The 19,369-nt window shown below is 48.5% G+C and overlaps 1 protein-coding gene across 4 annotated transcripts in view; it reads right to left on the bottom strand.

Annotated features, from left to right (window-relative positions):
* AARS1 (alanyl-tRNA synthetase 1) overlaps window positions 1-19,369 on the bottom strand; it is a 37,790-nt gene that overhangs the window by 9,327 nt on the left and 9,094 nt on the right. For all 4 annotated transcript variants that reach the window (XM_090062080.1, XM_090062081.1, XM_090062083.1 and 1 more), the window contains exons 10-15: window positions 18,762-18,886; window positions 15,988-16,132; window positions 14,368-14,546; window positions 13,657-13,770; window positions 12,662-12,868; window positions 9,819-10,003 (exon numbers count right to left, since the gene is read on the bottom strand). In XM_090062080.1, the coding sequence (XP_089918206.1) occupies window positions 9,819-10,003; window positions 12,662-12,868; window positions 13,657-13,770; window positions 14,368-14,546; window positions 15,988-16,132; window positions 18,762-18,886 (955 nt within the window). The remainder of the gene's footprint in view (window positions 1-9,818; window positions 10,004-12,661; window positions 12,869-13,656; window positions 13,771-14,367; window positions 14,547-15,987; window positions 16,133-18,761; window positions 18,887-19,369) is intronic.

Below are 19,369 nucleotides of genomic sequence, written 5' to 3'. Positions count from 1 at the left end.
TAAAAAGACAGCCCCTAGCAAACTGTGGGAGCAGGGAACAGAAGGCAGCAACCAGAGAGGGAGCTTGCTCAGGGAATTTGCTGTCAGAGGGAGCCAGGGAACAGAAGGCTGCATATGCATGGGAGTGTGGGCAATGGCCCTGGTGCAGGTGTTTGGTGTGTGGGTTCTTGTCATGTGTCTTATCCCCTTCCCCTCCCCCCTACTTTTCCCCCCTTACAGCATAGGTGTTCTCTGGGGAGCAAAGGAGGCAAAAATGGAGTCTGGGTTACCTGTTGTAACCTGCATGAGGTTTGCTATGTTTGTATTCCTCCCAGAGGGGCAGGAGCACTTCATCTGAACCAAGTGTAAGCTGGTGTCTGGCCTGGAGGAAAAGATTTACAGATCGGAAGCATGTGTATCCATGCTGCATTGCATCTGGAATGAGGAAGATTACTTGGACAGTAGTTATGAGAGGTTGGTACTGGAGTAACCAAAGAGTGATGAGGATAAGTGGCAGCATGTGACTATTCAAAGGTCCCCAGGACTGAAGAGAAGTGGACTGAAGTCAGCAACACTTTCAGGTGCTCTGTGGTGGAATTGCTGAAGAAGAGGCAGAGGAAAGGACATCTGCAGGCATGAGGCAGAGGAGGCAGCAGTCTGGAGAGCAAGAAGTGCAAGGTGCCAAAGAACAGGGGCTCCAGGATCACTGCACCAAGGAAGAAAAGAGTGGTGGTGGTGGGTGACTCCCCTCTGTGGGGGACAGAGGCACCAATTCATCATCCAGATTTAGGGGCCTGGGAGGTGTGCTGCCTACCTGGAACCCTAATACAGGATGTCACAGAGAGACTGCCAAAACTCATCCATCCTTCAGACCACTGCCCACTTCCTGCTTGTCCATGTAGGCACTAATGATACCAACAGGAATGACACTGAGCAGATCAGAGGTGTTGATGAGGTTCTTGGCGGGGGGACTAAGAAGCCTGGATCACAAGTGGTTTTCTCATCAGTTCTTCCCATGGAAGGGTCTAGGCAGAGACCACTGTATTCTGGAAATGAACAGGTGGCTGATATGGTGGTGTCAAAATGAAGACTTCAGCTTCTTTGACAATGGACAAATGTTCTTGGGAAGAGGACTGCTATCAAGATATGGGCTCCATCTGACAAGAACAGGGAAAACCATCTTTGGGAGTCATCTGGGCAACCTAGTAAGGAGGGCTTTAAACTAGGTTCCACAGGGCATAGTAATCAAAACTCTCTAGCTACAAAATACAAATTCCAGAAAGAAAGGACTTGAAGCAATTCAACTCTAGGGAAGAGCCAGAAAGCTACAGAACTGCAGCAAGTGACACAAAAGGGAAATGAGGAAGGAGGTCAAAATACAAAACACATCTGATGCATGTATACAAACATAAGAACTATTGGGAATAAATAAGTTAGCTGGAAGCTGCAGCCTGTGAGAACTACATGTTGATCAGCATCACCAAGACCTGGTGGGACAGCTCTTATGGCTGCAATGTCATCACAGAGGGTTACGCTCTGTTTCAGAAGGACAGGGATGGCAGAAAAGGTGGTGATGTTGCCTTGTATGTCAGAAACACATATGCTTGTTCCCTGGTTCACGAGAAGGAAGAAAGAGGCCAAGCACAATGCATTTGCGTGAAGATGAAAGGAGAAAGATGTGGCACTAATATAGTGGTGGAGCTTTATTAGAGGCCACCTAAATGAGGAAAAGGAGGTGGATGAGGCACTCTTCAAGCAGGTGATAACTGTGTCCAAAAGCTATGGAATGGTATTGACGGGAGACTTCAATTTTCCAAACATCTACTGGAAGAACAATGCAGCCAAACAAAGGCTGCTTGCAGACATGGAACCCCACTCCAAAACAGCACTTTACTTAAAAATTCAGTGCGTTCCTATGCTAAGCAATGTTCCCTCTAAGGTTTAGCGATCCATAAGCAATCCTGCTGCGAATGAGCAGGTATCTCAGTGTGCTCGCCCCTCCTTGTTCCTGCAGCAGCCTGTGGCTGGGTTGGGGTGGGTGGCAAGTGGCCGGACGTGAAGTCATCAGTGTGGGGAGCATCGGTGTCCCCTTGCTATGGCACTGGGCATCTCCCCCAGGCTGGCACTCAAGGACCATGGTGCCCTACTGCCCCCCTCCCATTGGTATGACACTGTGTGCATGGCATTAAAAGTTATTGCGTGGCATGATTTTTTATTGTGTGTGGTTGTGCACGCATACAGCTTAGAGGGAACACTGGCACTGAGCCCAGCAGTTACCCAGAAGAGGCAGTGTGTTACTTGCACCTGGCTTTCCCTGCATCTGTATAGATCTGGCACTTTCGGGGGATTTTTTGACATTTTTATCCAATAGCTGATTGAATCAGATTTAGCTAAAAGCACCCAAGAGCCCAGCTGAAGCATCCAATCTATACAGATGCTGCAGAGCTGGGTCTTAGTAACATGCTGCTACTTCTATTAAAGCACTTTCCCCCCCTCACATCTGTCAGCACCCAAAATGTCAAGCCAGTTCCTAACGTGTGGAGGAAAACTTTCTCTTCCAGAAAGTAGAGGATACAACTAGGGGATCATTTATCTTGGAATCTTGTCCTGACCAACAGGGAAGAACTGGTGGAGGATGTGAAGGTGATGGGTAACTTGGGAGGAAGTGATCACAGTACAACAGAATTCCAGATCCTGACACAGGGAAACCATGAGGTCAGCAAAGTTAGCTTGGAAGGGGCACAGTATTTTAAGCCCAACAGGAAACTGTCCTAACATGATGGAAGCACCAGAAGAATGCTGAAGAGACCAATGTGGCTGCACAAGGAGCTTCTTAAATGTCTCAAATCCAAAATGAAAGCAAACAGACAATGGAACAATGGGCAGATCACCAAGGAAATATACCAGGAAATAGCAAGAACCTGCACGGACAAAAATCAGGAAGGTAAAGATAAAGAATGACTGTACCTGGCAAAGAAGTTTAAGAGTAACAACAAGAAGTTCTATAAGTATGTTGTCCAAAAGAAGGACAAAGGAAGCTGTGGGTGCTGTGTTAACAAGCCAGGGGGAACTCCTAATGGAAGATGCAAAGAAGGCAGAGCTGCTCAAAAGCTACTTTGCCTCAGTGTTAACAAAAAAATTAAGCTGCAGCCAGACAACTAATAGGGTTTATCTGGATAAGGAAGAGGGCAAGCTGAAGGAGGAGATAACAAGAGACAATCAAGATTGTGTTTGAATGAATTCAAGTCAGCCATGGGCGACTCATGCTTCCCAAGTTTGGGGGAATCTAAATCACCTAGCAGAGGGCGGGAGGATCCCCCTGCAGCCACTTGCCTACCACCAAGCCAATGGCAAAACCAGAAGTGCGCTTGTGTGCACTTCCGGTTTCACACCTGGCACTTTCAGAGTGTGCATGGCTTCTCATGGGGTTGCCAATGAAGTCAGCAATGAAGTTGCCAATGATGTCAGCAGAGCCAGATAAGCTTCATCCCAAGGCCCTGAAGAAACTGGCAGATGAACATGGAACCCTTTGCAATGATCTTCATGAAGTCATGGGAGAGGGGCCAAGTACTCAAAGTCTGGAAGAAGGCCAGTGTAGTGCCCCTCTTTAAAAAAGGCAGAAAGGAGAACCCCAGGAACTACAGACCAGTTAGCCTCAACCTCAGTATCTGGGAAGTTACTGGAGATAGCCTAAGGAAGGCCATTTGCAAGCATCTGGAGAAGAAAGAGCTGACTGCAAGCAGCCAACATGGATTTATGTAAAACATATCATGTCAAACAAACCTGATCTTCTTCTATGGCAAAGTAACCATTGTGTGGATGAAGGGAATGCTGTGGATAAAGTGCATCTGGACTTCAGCAAGACTTCTGAGAAGGTCCCACAAGACCTTCGCATAAATAAACTGGAGAAATGTGGGCTAGATAAAACTACTGCAAGGTGGTTCAATAGCTGCAAGCAAAGGGTAATTATTAACAGGTCCATGTTACAATGGTAGGAGGTTTCAAGTGGGGTCCCATAAAGATCTGTCCTGGGCCTGATGTTGTTTAGCATGCTTATTAATAATTTAGATGCTAATATAGAAAGCCTTTTTAGCAAGTTTGCGGATGACATGAAACTAGGAAGCATGTTGCAAACAGGTTGGCAGACATGAGCACAATTCATAAAGATCTCAACAGACTGGGAAGCTGGGCTACAGCTAATAGAATGAAATTTAATGTGAACAAATGCAAGGTGCTACACCTCAGGAAGAATACTCAAAAACAAATATAAAATGGGTGACACCTGACTGGATGGCAGCACAATGGAAAAGGACTTGGGACTCTTGGTTGACCACACGCAGTAAGAGACTGCAATGTGATGCAGCCACTCAACAGGCAAATGTGGGTTTTGGCATGCATCAACAGAAGCATTTAGTGCAAGACACAGAAGGTGACAGTGCCTTTCTACTCAGCACTGGTTACACTTCATCTGGAGTAGTGTGTGCAGTTCTAGCCTCAACATTTTAAGAGGATGTGGAGAAGTAAGGGAGGGTCCAGAGGTGGGCAACAAAGATGATAAAGAGTAAGCCACAAGAGCTGAAGAAGCTAGGGACATGGTCAGCTTGGGGACATGATATCAGTCTTGAAATACTTAAAGGGCTGCCATAAAGAAGAGGGAAATCACCTTTTCTATCTTGTTGCAGAGTGGAGAATGCAGACCAATGGCTGGAAGTTGCAGCAAAGTAAGTTTGGATTGGATAGCTAGAAAAACTTCTTCATTGTTAGAATAGTGAAGCAGTAGAATAGACAGTTTAGGGAAGTTATGGACTCTCCGTTGCTGGAGGTGTTCGAGAAGAGGTTGGATAGTCACTGGTTGGGATGATCTAGGCATAGCTATGCCTACATTCTACCATAGGTATTTCCCGTGCTTCTGGGCTTTCCTGAAAGCAGAAAAAGGGGAGAGGGGGCAATATGTGGCAGGGCGTTTTTCAGCCTTCCCAGAGGCATTGGGTGCTGGCTACAGCTAAGGCTGGGGATTTTAGGGTGTGCCAGTGCTCCTGGTGAATGGAAGCTCTGGACTAGGGGGTCTTTGCCCTCTGCTCAGGGTCAGACTGATCACCATATTTGGGGTCAGGAAGGAACTTTACCCCAGGGTCAGACTAGTTTCGTGTAATAGGGAACTTGGGGCTCCTGTTACTCGATGGGAGGAACTGTAGCAGAAAGAGCCCCAAGCACCTAAGCAGGGATTAGCTGCAGGAGAAAGGCAGGCTGCTCATCAAGCCCAGAATGAGAATTCCTGTGGTTGGCTGTGGAAATCACCTGACCAGAAGGGGGTAGGGCTTAGTGAGCCTATAAGTCTAGGGCCTGAGCCAGGGCAAGCAGTCTGGCCATGCAGGCTACAGAGAAAAGAGCTCTTGACAAGGAAGGCTGCAGAGGGGTTCCCAGCTGACACCTGGGATACGCTTGGGAAATGCAAGTAGGATGCTGCTGCTGCTGCTATAGGGGGAATATGACTCAGGGTAGGGGGGAGTTTTGTGGTACAGCCAGGGACCTGATGTTTATGATCAGACCTGGTCTGGAGTTTGTGTTATAGTTAGAGGGTTTATTCCTTTGTTAATAGTTTATACCGGCTGACTGTGTTGGGACTATCATGGGTGGAAGAGGTTCCCGCAGTGCCCAAGAAGGGCAGAGACACAGGGCTGGGGGTCCTAGTGCCAAAGTAGGCGAGACAGAGGTTGGAACCCTGAAGCCAGGTCCAGTACAGTGGACTTGGGCTCGAGGGCCCAGCATAAAGGGAAGGGGCAGAGGCTGTGAAGACCAAAGCCCCAACAAGTGAGAATGATTGAATGGCAGTATCTACAGAGGGGGTTGGAGCCATGAATAGTCCATAAGGCAACAGGAGCCCTGGAGGCACAGATAGGTCAAGAGGGCCCGCCTAGTGCAAGTGCAGGACTGGGACCAGCAGAATCCAAGAGGGAACTGCTGGTGGTCAAATGGATTAGGGTTTGCTCTAGGACCCTTGGGCAGCCTCTCTTCACATTCTAATAACTCTAACAAAGGCATGGCAGGTATGGGAAGATGGGGAGGGTACCTTAGAATGCAAGTCTAGCAGGAGCTGTGTGGCCACTAGGGGGGCATCACAGCCATCCCTGGGGTCCAGTGCACTTGTTACACAAGGACTGTGAGGGCTTTTGCCTTCCCCTGTAGTGTGGGGCATAGCTTTTTACCTGGGACTGCTTGAGCATGTACTGACAACACTTTATAGAAGCAAGACAGTGGCTGCCATTCCCTGCTTTACCTGTGGTAGGTTACAGTGTTAGGTCTGTGTTGTGTTAGTGTTGATGGCAGCCTTATGTAGAGTTTAGATTATGGTTTGGGTAGGAATGATCCTGCTTCAGGCAGGGGGGTGGAACCATATGGCCTCTGGACATCCCTTCTAGCCCTACTTCTCTGACTTGAAAGACACTATAGAAATGCAGTGTTACCACCACCATCTGCCCTATTACAGGGACTTCATGTACACACTCAGTTCAAATTAGGGATGGGGAAAAAGTTAAATGATTAATTGTTAGCCAATAAACCCAGTGATAATAGATTAGCTTACTGCTTTATTGTCAAGGAGCACTACACATCCTCTGCCAGCAGAATGGGGTCAGAGGAAGGGCAGGCTGAAGTGCTCTGGGTTAAGATTCAAGGGGACCATGGGGAGAGCGATTTGACGGTGGGGGTCTACTACAGACCCCCCCAGCCAAGGGGAGGAGCTGGACCGGGAATTTTCAGGCCAGCTTGCAGAGGCACTTAAGGCAAGGGATGTAGTTGTCATGGGCGATTTTAATTACCCGGACATCTGCTGGGAGGAACAGTCAGCCAGGACGGACTGTTCCAGGAGGTTCCTGACTGAGATACAGGACCTCCACTTAATCCAGGAGGTGCACAGTCCCACCAGAGGAAAAGCCCTGTTGGACCTGGTCCTGGCCACAGGTGATGACCTGGTAAAGGGCCTCCAGGTTCTTGACCACCTGGGCGACAGCGATCATCGCTTGCTGGAATTCACCATCCAGTGCAGGGTGTCAAGGGCCTGCAGAAAGACAGTAGCCCTAGACTTTAGGAGGGCCAACTTCAACAAGTTGAGGAGACTAGTGGGTGAGGCGCTGGGGTCCTTGAGGGCAGGGGAACTCAGTGTCCAGGACAAGTGGTCGTTCCTTAAGGAAACGATACTCCGGGCCCAAGGGGAGTCCATCCCAACAAGAAGCAAGGGGGGCAAGAGTGCCCGAAACCCCCCCTGGCACACCAAGGGCGTCCAGGAATGCCTGCTTGCCAAAAAGGCAGCGTACACCCAGTGGAAGGGGGGTGCTATGTCCAAAGAGGAGTATACCTCCTCTGCTTGGGCCTGTAGGGGGGCTGTCAGAAAAGCTAAGGCGGACATAGAGCTAGGACTAGCGTCCAAGATCAAGGATAATAAAAAGTCCTTTTTCAAATACATAAGGAGGATGAAGGCACCGGGTAATGTGGGGCCCCTGCAAAGTACGCTGGGCAATCTGGTGGTTGCGCCAGAGGAGAAAGCGGAACTCTTTAACCAATTCTTCACATCCGTTTTCTTGTGCAGGGACCAGGGCTTCCCCGCTGTGATGCCAGATGGACTCGAGGGAAACGCCTCCAGACCTCAGGCTGGGGAGGACTGGGTTAGAGAGCTTCTGGAGAGGCTGGACGTGTTCAAGTCAGCGGATCCAGATGCTCCCCACCCCAGGGTGTTGAGGGAATTAGCTGGGGTTATTGCAGGGCCCTTGGCGCAGCTTTACGAGCGCTCATGGTGCTTGGGCCAGGTGCCAGATGACTGGAAGATAGCTAACATGGTCCCCATCTTCAAAAAAGGGAAGAGAGAGGACCCGGGCAACTATAGGCCCATCGGTCTTACCTCTATCCTTGGGAAACTCTTTGAGAAGATCCTCAAGGAGCACATTTGTGATTGGCCGGCTTCAGGGATGATGCTCAAGGGCAACCAGCACGGTTTCACTAGGGGCAGGTCATGCCAGACCAACCTGATTGCTTTTTATGATCAGGTCACAAAGGCAATGGATGCAGGTGTTGCCATGCACGTAGTCTTTCCAGACTTCAGCAAGGCCTTTGACACTATCTCCCACCCCATCCTCATTAAAAAATCAGGCGACTGTGGCATTGATGCCTACACAGTCAGATGGACTGCAGATTGGCTGAAGGGTCGTATTCAGAGGGTGGTGGTGGATGGGTCATATTCAACCTGGGGGGAAGTGGGCTGCGGAGTCCCCCAGGGCTCAGGTCCTGGGGCCTGCACAGTTCAATTTCTTCATCAGAGATTATTGACTCCAAAATGAACATGGGCCGACAATGCGAGGTCATAGTTGGCAGGGCTAACCGGACCTTGCCGTGCATCCACAGGTGCATCTCAAGTAGAGCCAGGGAGGTGATCCTCCCCCTCTATGCGATGCTGGTCAGGCCACAGCTGGAGTACTGCGTCCAGTTCTGTGCGCCCCATTTCAGGAGGGATGCAGACAACACTGAAAGGGTCCAGAGGAGGGCCACCCGCATGATCCGAGGACTATAGGGCAGACCCTACACTGAAAGACTGCAGGACCTAAACCTGTTCAGCCTTCACAAGAGAAGGCTGAGGGGGGACATGGTGACTGTCTATAAACTCACTAGGGGGGACCAGAAGGGTTTGGGGGAGACACTGTTTCCCCTAGCGCCCCCTGGCATGACAAGGAACAACAGACACAAATTATTAGAGTAGATTTAGATTAGACATCCGCAAGAACTACTTCACAGTTAAGGCAGCGAGGAGCTGGAACCAACTTCCTACGGAAGTGGTGCTGGGTCCTACCCTGGGGATCTTTAAGAGGCTTGATGACTACCTGGCTGGACTCAATTCAGTCCAGTCTTTTCTCCCACCCAGGCGGGGGGGGTCGGACTTGAAGATCTACAAGGTCCCTTCCGACCTGACTTCTATGCTTCTGTGTTTAGCATGGGGTAGGTCATGTCTGGCACATGCAGCGGCTGCCAATCACCACCCAACACTGCCGCCACTGCCAGTCCTCATGCCATTTTCTCATGGCCAGCTGCACATGCAGCTCTGCGGGCTGGTGAGGGGCCTTGTGCCTAGCCATTTGCATGCCACCCATCACCAGTCTGTGGAGCTGCATGTGTGACCAGCCATGAGAAAGTGGTGCAGGGCATGGCAGTGGCAGCGGTGCAGGGTGGTGATGCTGGCAGCCACCACATGTGAGCCCTATCCCCCATCCAGCTGGCCAGACGGTTGCGTGTGTAGCCCGCAAAGGGGCACCACTGCCACTGGCCCTGCTCCTAGGAGTGGGCACAGAGTGAGCTGAGGTGGGGGGCAGAGAGGTGCTGCGATGTGCTGCGTGGGGCCAGTGGCATCTGGCATGCTTCTCCCCCTTCGTCTTCCCCAGGTAAGCAGCCTCAGGGAGTGCTTGTCCCTATCCACCTGCCTGCCCATGCATACCCCCTACAACATTTCTAAGTACCCCTAGGGTATGCATACCCCAGGCTGGCAACCCCTGAATTAAGCAATTTGATGCTCTTCACAGATGCTCCCTCTCTTCCAGCTCCTGGCTTGACATGGGTCCTGTTGTCTGGCTGGGGTTGCTAGTGCCTCCTCACCCCTCCCCTTAGGGGGAGCGGCTCCCAGTAGCAGCTGTGTCTGAGCTGCTGTGTTATCAGTTAATTGTTTAACTGGTGTTATTAGAGGTTAAACAAATAACTATTTTAAAAATATATTTACATCCCTAGCTCATCTCTCTCAGGCTTTGGTGCAATAGCTCTCTCTGGATTGCATTCCAGCCCTATCCCTCACTTGAGATACTTACGTCCCTCCACAGAACTCAACAGAAGTGACAGAGCCTGCAGGACCAGAGGGGTCTGCCAGCAAGTCATCCACAGGAATTCCAATTGAGACAACACGGACAGGATCAGGGTACGTCTCATCAAACACAGCCCGGAGGCCCTGAATAGCTTTAGCTGCTGCCAGGGGACAATCTTTGGCATACACAGTCTGAAAAGAAAAAGAGACCAGAGGAGAGATGGGTATTGCCAGGACAGATGAAAGTACATATTTTTATTTTTCCAAAATTTACCAGCCGTGGCCAGATCATCAGAATTTTTCTGATGAATTTGCAACAAGCAATGGATAAACATTGTCTTCTGTGAGTAGCTGTAACTCTTGCTTTCTTTTCCCAGTCAACCTTCTGCTGATTTCCTCAGAATCTGATTCACAGCCTAAGTCATTTCTGCAATTGACTTAGTGAATGGCAGACACCATGACTTAACAGCTGTATTCTTTCTAGCCTGGAGAGCAATAACCATCAGCCAAGAGTTTGCTGATCATCCCTGTCAAAGGCATGTCTTGAACATGTTAAAAAGCAGGCACTTATCTTAAAGAAACAGCCTGTTTTTACACTGGGAGACACCAATTATTCACAAAGCTCATAATCTTTGCTTAAAATTAGTATTTACCAGCTGAAATGAAACTACATCTTAGTAGGAAGATCTTAATGTACACCAAAACCCTAAAAAAAAGAGGGGTTATAACAGCTGTGATTCTTTGTGATATAGTGTGTGTGGATTCCATGGAAAGTACACATGCACTTCATGTACAGAGGACTAGATTTGTTTTTTGGAAAGCCAGCACCTGCCTAAGCCATGCATGCACCTAATTTTGTGCTTCCATGTAAAAGCCTTCCTTCCTTTTTTGTGACCTTATGACAAGGTATTTAGCAGAATTTGCAGATCACTGAAATCTGACAGAGCTGCACCATGGGCACTTGTGCTGTGGTCTCAAACTTGTGACCTTTGTGCTGTCACTCATGCACCTTAGGACCCATTTGCAATGTGTAGGGGGTGCATGTGCACCCCCCTGATATCAGCTGTGCACCCCCTGGAAGCACCAGCCATGAAACCGGAAGCGCCAGTGGAAATGCACTTCCATTTTTGCTTCTGGCTCTCCGATCGGCTGCTGAGGGACACCCCCCGCCCCCCATCTTTTGGCAATCTGGTGCCCCCTCAGATTTGAAAGGCACCAGTTGCCCATGTTAGGACCCATGCCACCCCAGCCCTGGTGCAAAAGCCTCAACAGCAGAATGGTTTCTACTCCACCTTAGTCCCCCCTGCTAGCTGAAGACTTCAAATGCAGGATGAGGTAGGGGATGGGTGGCAGGACCCACATAGACAATATATCAGAGAGACACTGAGGGTAAGTAACTGTTCTTTAATCTTCCATGTGTGTCTGTTTGGAGCCACTGTAGGTAAGTGGCCAGCAGGATTCTGAGATATGGGATAAAGAATGACACAGTGCACTTACAAGTGTTATCTGCCTTTACACGGGTGTAAATGTGGGGAGGATGTACAATATAGTCATACCAGCTGTGTCCAGACTAGTGTGGCCATGATGTATGTAGTGCTGCAGACACGCCTGTGGTGCCACATACTACACATTCAGTTGTTCTCCATGCCGTAAGGGAGCAGGCACTTTTTTTTGACCCCAGGGGTTAAAAAACCTGCAAGGGTTAGGAAGCAGAGTGGCACATATGGGGGCAGTATGAGCCACTCAAAACTGAAGCTGGGCTGGCTGGAGCCATGCTCCAGCTGCTGATCAGGCTGTGCTGCAGCATCACCACTGCTGCAACCCCAGGAAAGGCTGCTGAGGCTAGCCCAGTGCTGGCCCCAACCTCCCCTACTCAAGTCAGGGTAACTTGCTGTGCACTAGAGTATGCATGGCACAGGTGTTCACCAGGGACAAGAAGCAGTGGCACAAGGTGCGCCACTGCTAGTTGTCCCTAGGGAACCAAACGTCCACGCATGTGTAGATGTGACCACTGTGCAAGTCACTCTGCTCTTAGGTAAACTTATACTAGCACACAGGTCCTTTGTCTACACTAGTTTAGCTCTTTGCTAGACACAGATTAGTGCCTGTTACCCTGCCCCCTAATGACAAAATACAGAAACAAACTGTTGGAGGTAGCTACCCCTGAACAGGTGGTTGCCTATTTGCTCTGCATACTGGTATAACATTGTTACACCAATATAAATTATGTCCCTACACCCTTAGTAAAACAGGATTTGTAGAACTACTCTCTTAAGAGTTGATGTCTGCTCTGGCATCTAATGTTTGGCAAGGATCAATGACTTATTTTGCTCAGCCGCCTTGCCTATCTCAGAAACCAGCACATTCCTGAAACAGGCAAAAAAAACGCGGCTTGAACTCTGGTAGAGTGAGAATTTCCACTGAGTGGAAAAAGATCCAGCACCAAATACCAATACACAGAGAAGCAACTGATCCCTTTGAGATGAGATAGTTTAACTCTTGGAATGCACAGCTACAGCCAGAAATAAAATTATGGACACAGCCAAATGATTTGGTTTTGCTGAAATGGTGCAATAAAGCCTTGAGGGCTGGGATGTACAACTTCTTTCTTGATGAAGTGGGGTTTGGGGAAGAATAAGATGTAGTCTGGTTGATCACACAGAATTCAGAAAGAATCCTTGAAATGAACTTTATGTAAGGTGTCTGCACCCCTTTTTCCCCTAAGAAAGGCCATGTAAGTCAACCATAAGTGCTTGGAGTGCTTTCGCTCTAGGCCAAAGCAACAAGTAAAGGAAGTGGTCCATGGCCATAGGGGCCATCTTTTTGGCAGGTGTGCCTTGCTCTACGTACCTTGGCTTCCTCTATCATTTGGTTGGCAATCTTTTCAGTTTTCTTGATCTCCTGTGTGGACATGGCTCCCTTGGCAGTGAAGTCAAATCGCAGCTTGTCTGAGGCCACCAGGGACCCTCTCTGGTCAGCCTCTCCTAGCACAGAGCGCAAGGCAAAGTTGAGGATGTGGGTGGCAGTGTGGTTGCTCATGACAGGTCTCCGCCTAGGCTGTATGGGGCAGAGGAAAAACAACTGTTAAATAGTTTCACTGCACCAGTGGAGCTGGCAGAGGTCAACTCCTTACGTGCTGGTAGCCTAAGCTAGGTTAGGTATGGTCATTTATGATGCAGAAAAAAATAAGAAAAATCAGTTCTGCTATAAGAAATAAATCTGAGGTTACTTCTGATCATGCACGATCAGAAGTAACTTGTGTTTGACATCAGTTCTGGAGCTTATGTCAAGGGAGCTGGTTATTCCCAATTCATTTCTAGGTCTAGGTCTCATAAATCATTGTTCAGTCACCCCTTGCTGATCTCTATTTCAGCATTGCCACAGACTGACTGGCTGACTGACTGACAAATGCTGAACTCCCCTCTTGGTAGGCAGCAAAGCACACACACACAGCTGAGAAAGGACGGCTTGTCCTGTCACTGCCTGATTTACTTCTTTACATAAAATAAGCAGAAGACTTGACATTTTTGGACTCAAAACAATGCTGAATCCATCTGAGAGAGAGTGAAATCATATGTAGGTAGCGGACAATCTCTTCCCAAATTCAGTTCTGCCAAATTACATTAGAAAATTTGTGCCAGTGATGAGCTTGGAGTTCTCAGTTGCACAGCAAGAGACCACTGCACAAGTGGCAGAGTGAGAATGCCAAACTCAGACCAGAAATACAAAACTTGCCTATTGTGCTGAAGTTCAGCTGAGTTGCCTGCATGAGGGCACATGCTGGCTCAGAACATTGGGAGAATGAAAAAGCAAATGGCATTCACTGCAGCATTAAACTAACTTACCTCATCAACATATAGATGGACTTGGTCTCCAACTTTCAAACTCCCATAGACTGTTCCTACATGAAGCACATAGCCCCCACGGACCTGTACATTCTTCACTGTGAACTCTGTTTTCTGTACAAGATGGGGGAAGAACGGACAGCATGGAGAGGATGAGACAGCTTTGGAGTTAGCTTGGCTACTGGTGGCAGTCTAGCCATAGCAGCACAGAATTCAGTACAGGTTACAGAACTCACCTGAGAGGCAGGGAAAATTAGCCTGCACTAAATTCTCTGCTCCTGCAGTTGCACTACAATGGGCCCCTATGTCAGCTAGTTCAAAATAAGCTCAGGTGGTTATACAGTGCAGACAAGCCCACAGAATGCCTAGTGCTGCCAGTCCTGTGGTGGTCATTTCCAGAGTATCACCCCAGTATCTTTACTTCATTTATCTTTGCAGTAGCCCTGAGCAGCAAGACAATGCTATTACTCATAGTGTCCAGATGAGAAGCTGAGGCCCAGAGAAGCTCAGTGCCTTACCCAAGGCTATAACAGAAGACTGTAACAGCAAGGAACCCTCCCATAGCCCAAACTAGTAACCAGTTCCTCGGCTATTCCTTCTCTCCCTTTGTTGTCTCCAGTTGGCTCCTTTCATGCTACTCTTATAAGAGTAAGTTGGTGGCAGCTCATTTTGAATGCTGGCCACAGCCCACGGCACAACCATGCCACTTACATCCTCACTGTAGTCATCGGCCTTGACCAGGTAGCCCTCATCATAAATCTGCCCTCCTTGCTCAGCATAGAAGCAGGTCTTGTCCAGAACTATTCCACATTCCTGGCCTGTAGACACTTCCTCCACAAAGGTCTTTTCTCTGCGAATTGCCTTCACTGTGGCCATGAGGTTCTCAAATTCTGTTGCCATCAGGAAGAGCAGAATCAGTAATACAGCAATCCATCACACTGAGAAGAGCAGCAGAACTATTTCCCAGCAATACATTCAAAAGCTACCTCTGAATTTCAAGACAGCAATTTTTAATTGTTTAGGGCAGAAAGTGAAGACAGAATGTAACCAATGGAAATTGTAGGGAAGTATCTGGCTTGGGGATGGGAAAATTATTTTGAATTTAAGTTTTTAGAAGTAGGGACTGTGTCTCTATTCTGTGTCAGTACAGCACCTTTCACAGTGGGTCACTGCTCTGTGACTGAAGCTTCTAGATCAGGGATCAGCAACCCACGGCATATGTGCTAGAAGATGCCAGGCAAGGACATTTTCCTTGGCAAACCAGAGACAACCCGGACTTTGGGCAACTTCTGCCAGCAGCTGCCCAGAGCCAGGAGGCTGCAGACAGCTGCATGGGGCTCTGCAGCCCTGGCACCAGTTCCATGGCTGCAGCAGCTGTGTGCGCACCTCTGAGCGTATGGCTGGGAAGGGGTCTGGGGCAACACAACTCTGGTTCTTCCACAACCATTTGCCCAGAGGCACATGTGCAGCTCCTGCCACCACAGAGCTGGTGCTCTGGAACCCAGCACAGCTCTTTGTAGCCTTCTAGCGGCCCAGAGCCTGGGCCGGCTGTGAAAGGCAGCCAGGAGGCTGGAAAGAGCTGTGCTGGCTCCAGAGCCCTGGCACCAGCTCCATGATGGTGTCAGGTACACGTGGCTTTCAGCGCATGGCGGGGAAGGGGCTGGGGCAGCACAACCCCAGCTCCTCCCCTGCCATCCACCCAGAGGTACGTGTGCAGCTACCATAAGCAGTGAAGACTGGACCCCTTCCAGCTCCCCCATCTCTGGCACTCCAAGCTGAAGCATGAGTGGAGGTTGGGGTGATTTTGGCACTCCAGCCAAAGACATTGTGTACCGCTGTTCTAGATGCTACAACAATAAAAATGCTAAGCAGAACTCAGGAATAGTCCAAGGTCTCAGTAACAGACCAAAGAGCAAAGAACATTTATCCAGGGTACTGTGGCAAGTGGTAGTGGTGTCCAGGAAAACTACACAAAACAATATAAAGGTATAAAGATGCAGGGAAAAGCACCACCTTAATCTTGCTGGTCATGCTAGAAATAAATGAACTGAACAGTCCTTAGAGAGCCAAGAAATCAACTACCTTTAAACATCTTCACTGCCTCTAAACATTCTGAAATCAGCAGGTAATAACATGCTTTCTGCCTATGCAGTTCTTTCCAGTGACTGGCTAGTGATATTTAAGAGAGAGAGAAGACGACTCATCAATACCCTTGCTAAATGGTGCTGCAAATTGTGGAAGCTGATAGAGTCAGGCTCCCACTTGGTCTATCCAAGACCAGTTAATACAGCATAAGGGCAGTGAAACCATTCTGAGAAGGCTGTCACATACCATATACACCACTGGGATCTGAAGTGTAGTTGTATTTAGGCGAGTCATCAGTCACTTCCAGCCCTTGGGCCCTTAGCTCTTCAATGGCATAAATGTCCAGCATGATGAGGTCTTCTACACCAGTTCCCTTCCCCTGAGACTTCAGCTGAGAACAAACATGAGTCAGACATAGGGAGAAAACACTCAGTACCCAAGAACAGCTAAAGGGATCGTATCCATGTGCAATCCAGACAGTCCTTAACAGTATCCATAGGGCTGGATAGGCCAGAGGTAGAACAGATTTAACGAAGTAAGGTTAGTCACCTAAGCTACATCAGTCAAAGGGGTGACTGCAGCTAATACAGTCACACCTGAGCTGGCCTGAGTACTGGTAGCAGTGTAGGTGCAATAGCACAGAGCTTGGCATGGGCTGCAGAAAATACTTGAGACGTGACATGTCACATTTTACTCAGGCAACATATGCATACTGAGCTCCAGGCTGCCAGAGCTGCACTGTTATCAGTAGTCAAGGTAAGTAGCTTAATGTTACTTTAGATAACTCCACATAAGCTGTGGTCACCCCTCTGACTGCCGTATAGACATACTGCAAGCTGCTGGCCCAAATTAAGCACTCTGTCATGGGCATTTTTCTCTGATTAACAGAGTATCCCAAGGATTGGACAGAACGGCAGGGATCCACTTTATTTTAACACTGGCAGCAGAGGCAGGATCTGAATCAGCCAATGGTAAAATAAAGAGGGCCAAGGCTGTGCTTAGGTAATACATCTGTGCTCCCAGAAAGCTTCCTACACACATCCACATAGCTGCTGCTAAAGACAAGAAACAGATTGGAAGAGACCACCTACCTCACGAGTCAGCCTTTGTGCCTGCAGGCAACCATATTAAAGTCCAGGAGGGTCCACAGGAACCACCATTCAGGCCCCCTCTGCCTAGCATAATGCATCCCCCCAACTCTACTTAATATTACTGTACTAGTACAAAAGACTGGAAGCCTCAGGCTGCATTATGGCACAGGAAGAAAGCAGGAGACACTCATGGCTCAGCCACTGCCTTAGGTCCCTGAAATAGCAGGGAATTTGTTAAGAAAAATATGTCCAGATGGTTCCACTGGCCCAGACACTGCCCCAGCCTAAATTGGAAGGCAATTTAGGACTTTCAACAGTCCCTGCCAAGGGAAAATTTCTTCCTGCCTTCAAGCCTAGTGACCAGTTAAACTATGAGCATGTGAACAAGATCCACCTGCCAGGCACCAGAGAGCTCTCTTCAGCTGTTGTCTTTCTATAAAGCTTTACAGAAGGCATTCCCCTAAGCCCTCAGCCTTCCAAAAGCCAAGCTGAGCAGCAAGAGGACTTAATGAAAGTTCAGTTTCTCTTGTCACCTGCCCTAGAGGGTATTCAGCTGCCAGCACAAAGCTGCCTTGGCTATTGCCAGCCAAGCTGTGTTTCCTAAAGCTGCTTGAAATGTGTAGTGTCTGTGGGACTGGAGAACCCAGAAGGGTCCTAGCATGTGTACTGAAGCATGGAGAACACAGGTGGACATGAAGGTGAGTTTTCCGGTTCCTGACCAGAGCCAAATTTTAAAAGTGATGGATTTTGCCTCTGCCCGAATCTATACTAATGAACTGGGAAGAAAGGAATTCATCACTCTCTTGTCCTCTTACACAGTTCATGCTGGTAGCAATGATGGGAGTGCTGGTGTAGAGAGAATACTGAGGTTCTAACCAGCATAATCTAGCTGTGTTCAGACAACTGCTGTATGACAGAGACGTAAATGTTTGAATTCTACATATGTCTGCATATGCTAGTGCTCCTGTTACCATCAGAGTCGCCCTACTTATGATAGAAATTGGAAGGGGGAGATACCCTTAAGAGTAGGTAAGGCTTCTGTTCTCTAGAAGAGTTAAAACAAAGAACAATGGCAATTTGGGTTTTTTCCCAGGTGCAGGTTTGCAGAGGCTCCTATACTAAATATTGGAACTGAGAGGTGCAGTGAGCAGTACATTTCCCCTTTCCTACTCATGCCTAAAAAGCTCTGGTATAATAATCCATCTTAAAGGTGCAGGTGCATCTTCCCAGTCCTGCAAATGCAGTATCATATGACACAGGAATCTTAAAAACAGTTCCTGAGAGACTGCTGATGGCTACAGTCCCCAGGGATGCACAGCTGGGGAGTCCTAGTCTATTCAAAAGATGCAATACATTGCAGTCTGCTATAGCAAACCATGGAGTGAACACAGGAGAAATTTTTCAGAAGAACTTCTGAAGAAGCATAGACACAAAGGCAGATGCAAAGGCATGACATGAATAACTTGCCTGGGGTGTTGGAAGGCTCCCTGGAGCCTCTAATTGCTAAGTTCAGGAGAAAGAGAAAAAGGAAGTGGCATGTACCACCTGGCCAGCTCCCTGTGAACATGCACAGGAGATATGAGTTTAATTCTCATAAGACTTTGCTCGGTATCTGCATCTGGAAACCCAGCCCCTCCTACCCTACTCCAAGAGACAACCAGGATAAAAACTAGGTACAAACTGCCTGAGAACAAGCAGTTCCAACACTCAGTGCTTTACCAAACAAACAAAGGTGTAGAGAGCTGCACCCTTCAGATTTCTCATCCATCCAGATCTGTGGTATTCTGTCCATTGGCTCAACAACAGGATGTGGTGTACTCAGTGTGCCAGGACACTCTGGAGGCATTCTGCTATAAAGCAGCAGGACAGAATCCTTCCATTACAGTGCCCCCACCTACTTCTGGTGCTGGGGCCAGTGCTGTTCTCTACCTGAGCATTTCTCCGCTCTTCCTCAAAGCCCTCCATGTCCACAGCAAGGCCCTTCTCTTCTGCAATGAGTCCTGTAAGATCCACAGGGAAGCCGTAGGTATCATACAGCAGCCAAGCAGTATCACCTTCAGAGGAAAAAATGGACCAGTCAGGTTTCCCAGTAAAATACTCCCTACTCCTCCCTCAGAGCAAGTGACCTTCCAGGGGGTCTAGAATGCTTACTAAGCACTAACACAGGAGTCTGCATTAAGACATCCCCACAGAACCAGAACAGGAACAGTTGGCTCCCTTATTGGCAACTTCAGAAAGGCCAAAAACCAAAGGAGCACAAGGATCAAGTTGCCCTCTCATGCTGAACAGGGGTCCACTTTTTGGCCTGAAATAGGACAGTGGTATGTATGGAGGCAGCTCACGCTGCTGCTGACCCCACTAAGGAAAATGAGTTCCTATTTCTAGTGTGACCAATCCCATCATCAACATTAAAACTCACAACACCAGGACACAACTACAGCCCCAGCCAGGCCATGAACTGCCCCCAGAGAGCAATAGGCTCTGGAGGGACCCAGCTGGGGCACCAGGAAAAGGACTTCTCCCTGGAAGCCTTATTT

Source organism: Crocodylus siamensis, chromosome 9 (genome assembly GCF_052110815.1).
Source record: "Crocodylus siamensis isolate JL-2025a chromosome 9, ASM5211081v1, whole genome shotgun sequence".
In the NCBI taxonomy this organism is placed as follows: domain Eukaryota; kingdom Metazoa; phylum Chordata; order Crocodylia; family Crocodylidae; genus Crocodylus; species Crocodylus siamensis.
Note: the sequence above shows the minus strand (reverse complement) of the source record. Positions and strands in the feature narration are given on the sequence as shown.